Genomic DNA, 12,502 nt, shown 5'->3' on the forward strand with positions numbered 1-12,502 from the left:
GGGGTTCATTGCTGTATGCCTGTGCAGCTTTTTTTTTAAAAGTGAAGCATCTCCATACAAAGGCGTGAAAACAACCCGGATTGTTTCCATGGGCTCCAATCACTGCAGGCATGTGAATGGGAAAAAGGAAAACAGGCTCCTTTATAACTAATGCAACCTGTTATATAATTACTGTGCAGAATCCACCACAATCCGCCTAGAAAACATCATGATGTGATGTCACCCCATGGCCTGGTGCTTGCACAGAGAACTATACCTTTTACCTTAACGCAAATACAACTCCAGACGGCTTTTTACGGCAGGCACGGCAACTGGCCCCGTACCTCTCCCATTCTGATCTAGCAACGGTGATCCATGCAACGGTCACCTCCAGGTTAGACTACTGTAACTCGCTCTATGCGGGCTTGCCTTTAGCCATGATCCAGAAATTAAAACTCATTCAGAATGCAGCAGCCAGGCTGCTTACTGGCAGTTTGAGCAGGGATTGAATTACACCGATCCTATACCATTACACCGATCCTATACTGGCTGCTGATTGAGTTCCGGATTATGTTTAAAGTGTTGGTTTTGACCTTCAGCCGCTTCATGGGTCTCGACCTGCATGCACCTGAGGGGTCAGCCTCTCCCCATATTGCCCTCGAAGGCTCTCTCTCCGTACCTCGGAGGGAGGACCTACTGCGTGATCCCTGGCCCCCAAAAATGATCAGGCTGGCTTCCCCGACGAGGGCAGGGCCTTTCAGCCCTGGCCCCTGGGTACCTGCGGGAACAGGATCCCTAGGGAGACTGTGGCCCTCCAAGGGACTTACAGAGTTTCCACAGGGCCTGCAAGATGGACCGTTCTGCTAGGCGTTTGACCAGCCTGGTTAAAAATACATCTACCGTGTCATCTGACCTCCCATGGGCACAAGGGGGGGAGGGGGGTAGCCAGACGCCATCCACATTTTTAATGGGTTCTGTTTTTATGTAATTGGTATATAAATTATATTTTAATGTATGTTTTAACCTGTTGTGAACCGCCCTGAGCCCTCAGGGGGAGGGCGGTATATAAAACTAACTAACTAACTAACTAACTAAATAAATAAATAAATAAATATCTCCTCTCCCATGACTGAGGAACCACAGTTCCTTTGTTTGGGTATGTATGTATGGGAGGATCATAGCCCTGTATGCAAGTTACAGGGAACATGTGCACATTCTGCGTACAGTGCAATTTCTTTGAGTAGAATTGTTGTCCTGATCTGGATAGCCTAGGTTAGTCAGATCTCATCAAATGTAGGAAGCCAAGCAGGGTTGGTCCAGGTTAGCATTTGGAGGAGATCCTTCCAAAGGAATGCCAGGATTGTGGTGCGAAGGGAGGCAATGAACGTCTCTTATGGGATTGCCATAAATAAGCAGTGACTCGATGACCATAAACACATAAAGATCCACAGTTGTCACATCTGCCTGGTGACCACACATACTTGATTAATTAATTATTTTCTGTGTTCCGGATGTGAATATATGCATAGAGCATATTTTCCAAAGGAGCCCAGCTCTGGGATGCCCCATTCCTGATGCATGAACTTCTATGCTGCTGATATGAAAATGTGTAAAGAACCTATTTCCCAGAGGCACGCAGCTTCGAAATGCCAGAAGCATGAATTACTTTCTACGTTGCTGATGTGACTATGTGCAAAGAACATATTTCCCAAAGGTGCATAGTCTGGGGGTGCCGAACAAAAACTGAAAGATCCGGTGATCAGCTGACTGAAGCTGTTGTTGGGCTTTTGAAAAGAACCCTTTTCTGGATAGGATCAAGGAATGGGTAGCTGAAGGCATGATTTCACCCCGCATTTATCCAAGCATCCGTCGTCGCTTTGAATGGTCAAAGCGGTGTACAAATAGAGGGTGGACGCGCGTTTCCCGTAACGTGGGTTCGGGGTTCAAGGACCCCGTCAAACTTCTCAAGGAATTCTGATTCAGCACTTTCACTGCGGGGGTCCCCTTTGGAAGTTCGACGAAGGAGGCGGGGCTATTCATAGCGACCGCAGCCGGGATTGGAGGAAACGCTCTCCCTGGCTCCCAAGATAAAAGGGGGCACGAAACGGAACCCCATTCGCCTGCTGCCACCTGCCGGGGCGGGGCCGAGTAGAGAGATTGCTCTCCTATTGCTTTACCTCGTGAGGAGGCGCGGCTGGCAGCCCCTCCCCTTCTATAAAAGGTGGGGGTGGCGCATCGGCTCCTGCTGCAGCAGTTTCCGTCGCCTGCGGGGGTGGCTCTTGCTTTGGCGCGGACTCCAGCAGCCCCCCGGCCGACGCCAGCCCGAGCTGCCCTGCTGAGCTGCAAAGGAGCTGCCTGCAAGGGAGACCGGCCATGTGAGTAAAGCAGCTAGCCAGGGCCCCGCAGAGGTTCCGCCGCTTGCCTGGGCACCATTGCGGCACCCGCGGAGTGGCGCATTGCACCACGGCCCCCCCCCTCATCCTCCGCCCCTGTCCGGTCCGGAGGGGAGCGGGTCGCGCGCCGCTCTCGCTTAGCCCCTGGCCGGGCTTATGCCCTTAGGGCTGCAGGGGATGGGACTTTTTGAGCGCTTGGCTGCCCCGTGGAGATTTTTTTATTTGGGGGCGGGGGGGGGGGGAAAGCGCGGAAAAAATGAACCGGAGTTTCGAAGGTGGAGTAGGCTTGTGTTCACACGTGACGCTCAAACATGCCTCGGAGAAGCACTTTCTGTGCGGATGACCGTGGTGGTGGGGGAGCGGGCAGGGGGCTGGTCCGCCTAGTAACAGAGGCTGGGGAGGGGGTGGTGTGAATCCTACTCCGTGAAGGGCAGAGGGGCGCTGTCCCCAGGAAGCCTCCCCTGCAAGGCACGCCAGGTACTTGTGTGTGCGCGCTCGTGTGAAGATGGTGCATCTGTGTGGGCTGACCCCTACTGAAAGGCTGGTGCGTGCAAGGATACCCCCAGAGGAAGAAGGGAGTGGGGGTGAGAGTTTGCACTCCTTTGCCTGGCTAAGCCCCAACAGACTCTTCTGCTTTTGAAGGGGAGTTGCTGCCTTTTGCATTGGGGCGATCTGTGGGCTGAACTCAGACCTAACTGCTGCTGCCCTACTGATCTGGAAGGCAAAGCAATTCCAGCACCCGAGGGCACATAATGGTGAGACCCCCCCGGCCCTTTCTTCTTGTCACCTCACTAGAAATGCTTCCCTGGGCTCAGAATCACATTCTTGGCTTGTTGGATCTCTTCCTTCCCTCTGTCAGGGTGGGATGGGGTGGCAGGAAAGCCAGGGGGTTGTGCTGCCAGCTTCCCCCCCTCCCCACCCCCCAGGTGCTAAGGACTTCTTCTGTTGTGTGACACAGCAATTCCTTTGTGTGGCTGCCTGAAGGGTAGCAGCCCTGAGCTCTTGCTTGGCTTCCTGGGATGATGATAAAAAAGGAAGCACCCTCTTTTTCTCCGTGACCTTGTTTGCGGCAGCACTAGCTCTGACCAGGGAGCTGCGGCTGACAAATTCCGGAGGCGTACAGGGTGCATTTTCAAGTATCAGAGTTCTTCCCGTACTTTCTCTTGATGATTCTCAGCAAGGCCCTGTTTGCTGGCCATGCTGCTGTTTCCATTATGCAGCAGGGATCAGCTTCGGAGAGTGGCAAGCTTGTCTCACCCCTGGACTTCGTGGCCCACCTGACCTGTGTTTCTACTGCTGCTTTGGCATAGCTGTGTTGCCCTACCTGCATTTCCCAAGTAAAAGAGAAACCGGCACCCAACAAAGCTCTTTGTGAAACGGGCATAGTGCGGTCATTTCCCCTTGGTTTCTGTATTTAGGGGTCTGGATAGCTCACTTGGCTGGTTTTGTGCTCTTGAAGTCCCTGCTGCCTTTCTTCTTGGGTTTGAAGGAGCCGTCCTGATGTGGACCACTGGGAGGAAGATCAGGTCCTGCATCCTGATGCCAAAAGTAGTGATCCAGGAAGCACTCCAAGATTCTGGAGACAGACAGGGTTTCAGCATTTGGTGGCCACTGAAAGTATTCCTTTGAGCATGGGTGTTCCAGTGGGTTATGGCTCCATCAGTATTCAGCCTAATAGTTGTGACAGCCTTAAGTTTTTCTTGCATTGCTGCCTTTCATTAGTTAACTATGCATGGCCTGAAGAAATTCATATGGAATCTTTGTATGGCCATTTCATTGTATGGCCCCTGAACTCTCCACTGGCTGGTGAAAAGTGCCGTCAAGTTGCAGCTGATTTAGGGTGACCCAGTATGGTTGTCAATGCAAGAGGTGTTTATACATGGTTTGCCGTTGTCTGCCTTTGTGCAGCAGCCCGGGACTTCCTTGATGGTTGCCCCCAACCCCTCAAAGTATTAACCGTGGCTGACTTGCTTAACCCCCAAACTCTGAGGAAATCAGATTAGGCTGGGCCATCCCAGTCAGGGTGAACCCTCCATCAACAATATACCGTACTCTGAATTCTTACTCTACCGTCTTTTAGCAGTCCTTTCCTCCTTGGAGGAATTGCTCTGTTGTCATCTTGTTGGTCTTCTGTACTGCTTGCGATTCTCCGAAATCCTTGGCTGCCTCATGCTGCTTGCTATGCAGTAACTGGGGCTGGCTCTTTCTGTAGAAGTGTGACTGCTCATCTCGGTCTATGGATATTGAGGATGGATAGGCTCTGCCTTTCTTCTTTTGTCTCCCCAGGTCTGATCCAGCTCAGCAACCTGCCCCTGGGGCAGGAGAAGGTGGTGAAGGGGCTGGGGGCCCCCCAGGGGCACCTCCAAACTTGACCAGCAATCGTCGTCTGCAGCAGACTCAAGCCCAAGTAGAGGAAGTGAGTTGATAGAGGGGAGGGGAGGAGCTGTGGCTCAGGGGTAGGGCATTTGCTCGACGTGCTTAAGGTGCTGGGTTCAATTCCCGGTATCTCCAGTTAAAGAGTCTTGCTGTAGGCGATATGAAAGACCTCTGCCCAAGCCCTGGAAAAGCAGCTGCTGCCAGTTTGACTGGCACTGACCTTGATGGAGCCATCGGGTGAAGCAGCTTCATGTGCTGACATCTCTGGCTGTTCCACCCCGGTCACCGATGGGCTGCAAGAGACAGAGAATATTTCTTTCTTTCTCCAGGTGGTAGATATAATGCGTGTAAATGTGGACAAAGTCTTGGAGCGAGATCAGAAGCTATCGGAACTTGATGAGCGAGCAGATGCCCTCCAAGCTGGGGCCCAGGTGTTCGAAAGTAGTGCAGCAGCTCTCAAGAGGAAGTACTGGTGGAAGAATTGTAAGGTGAGCTGTCAAAAGGCTGCTGAGATAACATTCTGGCACCTTGCCTGAGTTGGACAAGGTGCAAAGGGCCTTGTGGAGCTGGTCTGCAAAATAGTGTGCCTTGGAGAATTACTGTTGGGAGGCAGGGAAGAACCGGATAGATGCGTGGGTAAGGCCATGTGGGACAGAGTGGTAAGCTGCAGTACTACGGTCGAAGCTCTGGTCACGACCTGAGTTCGAACCTGACAGAAGTCGGTTTCAGGTAGCCACCTCGATTTTGGCTTAGCCTTCCATCCCTCCAAGCTTTCTGGGGGTAAAGTGTAGACAACTGGGGAAAGCAGTGGCAAACCAACTGTAAACTTGATCTGCCTAGTAAACGTGATGCCATGAGCCCCGTGGCACAGAGTGGTAAGTTGCAGTACTGCAGGCCAAGCTTTGTTCACAGCGCAAGTCAGTTTCAGGTAGCTGGCTCAAGGTGGGCTCAGCCTTCCATCCTTCTGAGATTGGTAAAATGAGTTCCCAGCTTGCTAGGGGTAAAGTGTAGGCAACTGGGGAAGGTAATGGCAAACCACTGCATAAACATAGCCTGCCTAGTAAATATGATGTGATGTCACTCTGTGGGTCAGTAGTACTTCACAGGGGACTACTTCTACCCTTAGAGTTGCCTTATGGGAAAGAGTCTCCTCTTGGGATACTTCAGAATGTCCTGTCTGCTTATGGTAGTGGGGCTTTGGAGTTGAGGACGAGTGACCCCTGACCCTAGAGAGCGATGTGCTGTAAAAAATGGCTACTTCTAATCTGGCAACTCTTCTCTCCAGATGATGATCATGCTGGGAGTGATCTGTGCTATTGTGGTGATTGCAATCGCACGTAAGTACCCCGGGGAGCCAGACTAGTGAGCTGCGAGCGCTGGATAGCAGGATCCACCTTCCTGCCAGTTCTGGGTGCAGGGGAAACGATATCTGCTGGCTTTCTCCTTGGGTGGCAGCCCTGGCCAGCGAATCTGTGGAGGGCAATGATATCCTTTTGGTTAACTGGGTGTGTTTTCTCTGCTGGAGGAGAGGCAGCAGGAAGGGGAAGGGGAGGACCTTCCTGACGTGTGGGATGCTTGGTGTGATGCTCAGCTGCCTGAGGTGTGGGATGCTTGGTGTAATGTGCCCTCTTGTTCTCTCCTTTCTTTTCCACCTTCTGTCCACAGTCTATTTTTTTACCTGATAATGTGGTTCCCCCTTCCCCCAGTCTGCGGCCACCTTCCTCATCTCCCTGTCCTAGCCCCCTCCCCCTTTTTCTTCCTTTCTCCCCTTCATTCCGGCTTCATCATCGATACTCTGTTATGTTTGCTTGCCTTCCATAGAGACACCAATGAGCTCCCCCTGGATTTCAGTTGAACCTCTTCATTGCTGTTGCAGCCCCCGAGAGGACCAGCTCCTTTTATATTTCTTTTTGGAAAGTAACAGTGGGCCTAGTGGAGCAGGAATGGGGGTGGGTGGGTAGGCTGTTGCATTCTGTTAATACAGGTTTCCATATAGGTATGCAGGTTTCGGCTCTCCGCTTCTTCATACCCTGGTGCTTCAAGGCATTTTGCTCGTTCTCACCTTGATGCTGCTGCTAAAAGAACAATGTAGGAGTTAGAGGATGAGAGAAGAGGCCTAGTGCTCTCCCTATGGGGCAGATCCCAGTTTTGGGACTGCAAAACAGTTCTTTTCTCTAGCCCTATGAGCTCTAGGTTTCTGATGACTATGCAAAATCTGATGTTATGAGACTCTTCTGTTACTGCTGACCTCGTGACTGGAGCAGAGGACGAGTTTGATTCTAGGTCTGTGCAAGGATGTGTTAAGGCCACTGGGCAAAGAGGGATGATTGTCTGGGGGTCTGCTCCCTGAGCTGGGGGGTCACCTCAGTCTCAGGTGAGAGGTGTTCCTTAGCCCATGGGGTGAGGCCAATGCCCTCCCTCACCCCCTGCATGGCAATGGAAGCTCTTACCCAAACTGTGTGCTGGCTCTTATCTCTCTATTCTTGGAAGGGGAGAAAGCATTTTCCATGGCTGTTGTTCTTCCCAGTTCACCCCGGGGTCCATGGCTGGGGCAACTGAACCAAGCTGTGTGTTCCTGGTAGAAATCTAGTGGCAGGATTTTATCCTGCCTCTCCTGCCTTCTTCGGCTGCATGTTCCTTGCTTTTGGCTGTTCTATGGACGCCATTCAAACAGCAAGAACTGCAAGCCTCGCTACACAAGTGAAGAGTGAATGGAGCCACTGCTGGAGTCATGCAGATCCCAGGACCTTTGCAGGCTAGGAGAAAGCAGGGCTCCTCATAAGCTTTGCTTTTTGAAGGCTTCCACAGCTGGATTAGAGTCCAGGCTAGAGGCAGAATGTTCAGAGCTCCCACAAATGCCCGTCTCATCTTTTTAGGATGCAGTTCCACATTGCAGGTTATCACTGGGAAGATGCTGACAGTGAACATGCATGTGTGAGTTTCTGTTTTGCTACCTGGTGTGTTGTAGAGAATTTACATGACTCCATGCTGCAGAAAATACAGATCAGCAAAGATTGGCTTGTCAAAGCACTTGAGTAGGGATGTTGGTTCAAGGTACATCTATGAAGCCTGGTTTGAAAGGGCTGTTAAGTTTCAGTGTGGTGTAGTGGTTAAGAGTGGTAGGCTCTCATCTGGATAACCAGATTTGATTCTCCTCTGGATTTGTTTCCCCACTGCTCCTCAAAAAGCCTGTTGAGTGACCTTGGGCTAGTCACAGTTCTTTCAGAACTCTTAGTTGCACCTACCTCACAAGGTATCTGTTGTGGAGAGAGGAAGGGAAAGGAGTTTGTAAACCCCCTTGAGACTCTTTGCAGTTGAGAAAGGCAGGGTGTAAATCCAAACTCTTCCCCTACGTGGATATTTCAGGGTAGTTCCAAGCAGTATTTGGGAAGGAAGCCAAAGACAAAATTCTGTGCATGCAGGGAGGTACACGATTCTGATGGAGGCAAGATGGAAGAGATGGGCAAACTGGGCCTTTGAGTGGTTGTCTAATGGCCCCACCAAATTTCTAAATCAAGGTTTACTTGGACTAGCCTCTCACAGCATGCGTCAGAGGTGCTGATTTTTTTGCATGTTTGCTGTCATGCGCCTGCATTTCACTTGCCGAGTCCATTGCCCTGCGATTCCCCATCTCTTTCTCCACCTTGAAGGGGAGGGAGGAGGATGGAGAAGACCAGGAGACGAAGCTATCAACGTCTTTGGACAAATCTCAGTGGAGCTGTGCAGGCAGACGTACCGCAGCCACCGAGAAGCTGGGTTTGGATTTCGAGGAAGCACAGTAAAATATAACAGGCTCTCTCTTGGATGAGATTTTTGGTCCCCTCTGCTGCTGCCGCTGTCTCTCTTCTCCCCAGAGAGAGAATCCTTCTTGTGTTTCTTGTTTGTTCTCATGGGTGTTAAATGTAGCCTCTTCTCCCTGCCCCCCATCTACCTCTTCCATCTTTTTATGCATGGGCCAAAAAACTACACCCGCCTAGGGCCCTCTGCGCTGACAAGCAAGGGACTGTTTTTTCTCTATGCACAGGACTTCAGCCGCTTTCTCACGCGCGTGTGGTTTTATGTCTTTTGTGAGGAACGCAGCTGTAACTCTTCCTCCGGCATGTATAACAACCCGCCTCATGTACTCCTACCCACCTCTGCTAACAAACACTTTTGTGTGTCACCTTACTTGAGTCTGGCTCATCTGTCCGAGTGCTGGAGGGAAAGGGTATTTATCCTGGCGGGTAGCGCAGCAAAAGGAACAAGACTGAAATGATCGGTGCGAGCGAGAAGACCACCTTAAAAGTGCGCACTGTCTGCCTCGTGTGCACTTCTTGTAGTGGAGATGCTTATGCTGCAGCTGAAGAACAGAGCAACCTCCTGGCATTTGTGCCTGTGGTCTCGTCACTGTCACCAATGCTGGGCAGCTGCTTGACAGGTTGTAAGCAGAATTGCCCAGTGACTGCATTCGAGCACTGCTTCTTGGTGTTGTTTTATTATAGTTTGGACTTAATGTGTCAAAGGCTGGCAGTTGTTGGCGTGGACCCACGGCCATTAAGTGGGGGACAGGATGCCTTTGAACAGCCAGGACTGGCTAACAGCAGTCATGGGCTTGGTGGCCTAAGGTGATTGGATCCAGAGCCGCCTCTGACCTTCTGTCTTATGCTCAGCTCCCCTGTGTCCAGTTTCCTGCTCTTACTTATTTTACTGATATGATGCAATTTTTATTTGTTTATTTTTTCTTATCTTTCTTTTTCCACACCACCCCCCAAATTCTCTGGAATCCTTATTGTGAGCAAAATAAAAGTATGTCCAGATAACCAGCTACATGGTAATGGTAATTTCCTCACGTAGCGAAGCTTTGCTGAAAAAGCCTCCACTCAGAAATATTATCCATCCTCCTCGTCACTTCCAGTAAAATATCATGTAACAGACTGGGGATCTCCTTGCATTAACCCAGATCAGAATACTGCCTGTTAAATATTGACTTTTGTTTTGGGGAAGAAATTTTATTAACGTTATTTATGGTCTGCCTTTCTTGATGGGACTCAAGGCAAATTATGGAGAGTGGGTCGATATAATCAACAGAATGGAATTTTCAGTAAACAATGCAATAGGGTTAAGGTTGTAGAACCAACCAACAGTCTGAAAACAGGTCTGAAGCAAAGCATAAATACTAACACGACATATTATGCAGTGAAAAAAATACATAATAGGATACTACTTAAAGTCAGCTATATGTAGCAGAGCAGACCCATCCACACTTATACAGGAGGGTGGGGAGCCTTCTTCACCTCCTTGGACAGGCCATTCCATAAGGTGAGGGCCGTGATGGAAAAGGTCCATACGCCATGACTTCGCAGACAGCCAATAGCTGTGCATTTAATATGCCTGACAATCTAAAGAGGATGGCTTTTTCAGAGCCTTCCCCCCACAGTTGCCTAACTGCACCTCTGTTGAGGTACTCTCAGATGCTCACCTTCTGGGCCTGCCCCCATGAACAGAAGAGCCCAGGTGTGAACTTTTCTCCTAGAAACATCAGTTCAAAGTGCTGTTATGGTGTTCCTGTTCTGCTCACCAGCCCTTTCTGCACAAGTCGCCTACAACGTTTCCAGAATGTTATCGAGCACCTTCTTTACCACAATGTTGGTCTGCACTCACCACCTCCAAATGTTTCTTGGCTACCATGAGGTGTTTTTAAATGTATTTTTGCTTCTTTGTTGAAATGATGCTTTTTTGATTTACTGCTTCAATGCTCTGCAGCCCTGTTTAATCGAAGCTTTGTAGATTTACCCAAAACAGCAAACAACAACAACCCCATAAACCCACAAAATAATGCAAATGAGAGGTGGGGGGAAAGAACTGGGATCAGGGACACAAAAAAATGACACCAAGGGGGTAGACAGGGAATGGCACAGAGGTATGGAAAAGGCAGTAGGAAAGATGAAACATAAATATGACCACACTGAGAGGGAAGCTGGCTGGAAAACACTTCAGACAAAAAAAAGTTTAAAGGGTTTTTTTTAAAAAAAAATGGAGGAAAACCTGCTTGGTGAAGTTTGTGGAGCCAAAGGGGGAAAAAATGTGGAACTCCATCAAAGAAGTGTTTTATTTCTTGCCTGAAAATTTTTTAAATGGTGTGTACAGAAAGGGAAAGGGTCACTGTCTTGCAACTGCAAATAAGAAAAGCAGTTTAGGTGTGTGTAGGGGTTGAGAGCACTGTGTGATACACCAGCCATACTCAAATTGTGTACAGAGCTGTCATCCACACAAGAAGGTATAGGGAGAGAGGGTACCATACCAGTCAACAGCAGTGCCCAGGCCTGGCTTGATCCTACAGTAAAGGTAATTTTAATTAATTTTTTAGCCAGCTTAGTTGCTACTGTAGACTCAAGTTTACCTTTCTGTTCTGGAGGAGCAAAGTTGCCCCTACAACATTTTGGGGGAGCCATCGGGGGGGGGGGCGCAGATGCCAAGGTCTGTTGTGAGAGACTTCGGGTCGGACCCATGCCCCAACTTTATGGCTATACTTGCAGATGTAAAGGAGTGTTGTGAATGCAGAGTATCCATGTTTTCCTATCACAAGCAGCTGCCCCAGGTATGTTTCAAGGCCCTCAAGTTTCTTGGTATATGGTAGTCCTTACTACTGTAACTTGACTTACAGAGGGTCAAGCATGAATTTTGGGTGCAGCTACATGGCAGTAATAATAATCTCATCTTCAGCTGCAGTGACTGAAAGGGGTGGGGGGCTGTGCCTTCGCATGAGAGTACTTGGTCTTCTCTCCTTGTTTCCTTCACCTAGCAAATTCAGCCATTTATATGTAGGGGACAAGAGCTACAATAACATCAGCTCTCTCCTCCCCTTGTTGTTGTGAAGTCCAAGGACGTAGGTAAGGGGTTTTTTCCCCCACGGGTTCAGGCCCCCCCATTACATGTCTTGCTTGCTTGAGCGCCCCCCTCCCCCCCACAGGGCGGATCCCCGCCCCTGCCAACCCCTGCCTATACCTACGTCACTGGTCAAGTCACATCTGACTTGTGACACCTAGTGGGGTTTTCAGAGCAAGAGAAATTCAGAGGTGGTTTGTTTGCCTTCACAACATGAATTTGGTATTTTTTGGAGGTCTCCCATGCAAATACTTACCAGCAGAGGTGGGATCCAGCAGGTTCTCACAGGTTCCCGAGAGTAGGTTACTAATCATTTGTGTGTGCCGAGAGGGGGTTACTAATTGGTGATTTTGCCACGTGATTTTTGCCTTAGTTACGCCCCTCCTCTCAGCAGTAGCGCGCAGAACTTGAAGCAGTCTAGCTGGAGGTGCACCGACGTGCGTGGCAGCCTGCGCCTGCGTACATTCGTTTCCCGCCCAAGGACCAGCGCAGTGGCTGCGTCCTTGCCACAGCCCCACCCAGGAATGCCCCACCCTGGAATGCCCAGCCACGCCCCCATTGTGCCCTGCCCAGCCCCATTGGCGCTACGCCACAGTTTGAATCCCACCACCATGGGAACCTGTTACTAAAATTATTGGATCCCACCACTGCTTACCAGGGTGACGCTGTTTAGTTTCTGACATTAGGCTACCCTGGGCCATTGAGATCAAGGCCTGCTCTTGTTAACTGGGGATTATTAGCATGAATATATACAGTTGGTTGGATCCAGGCTTTTTCAGTGGAATAATGGGACTTAACTGTCTCACCACTCCCACGGTCTCACCCTTTGATCATGGTGAAATAGTGTCTCTGGGAGCTGGGGCATGCTGAGGCATGATTTTGGGCAAGTT

At 50.0% G+C, this 12,502-nt stretch overlaps 1 protein-coding gene across 1 annotated transcript; it reads left to right on the top strand.

Annotated features, from left to right (window-relative positions):
- The first annotated feature begins 2,183 nt into the window (after positions 1 to 2,183).
- LOC125436437 (vesicle-associated membrane protein 1-like) lies at positions 2,184 to 7,961 on the top strand. The gene is made up of 5 exons (XM_048503422.1): positions 2,184 to 2,354; positions 4,659 to 4,788; positions 5,078 to 5,236; positions 6,034 to 6,085; positions 6,414 to 7,961. Coding segments are annotated over exons 1-5 (360 nt in total). The 5' UTR covers positions 2,184 to 2,352; the 3' UTR covers positions 6,431 to 7,961.
- Positions 7,962 to 12,502: the final 4,541 nt, after the last annotated feature.

The sequence above is a fragment of the Sphaerodactylus townsendi genome, linkage group LG07 (genome assembly GCF_021028975.2).
Source record: "Sphaerodactylus townsendi isolate TG3544 linkage group LG07, MPM_Stown_v2.3, whole genome shotgun sequence".
Classification (NCBI taxonomy): domain Eukaryota; kingdom Metazoa; phylum Chordata; class Lepidosauria; order Squamata; family Sphaerodactylidae; genus Sphaerodactylus; species Sphaerodactylus townsendi.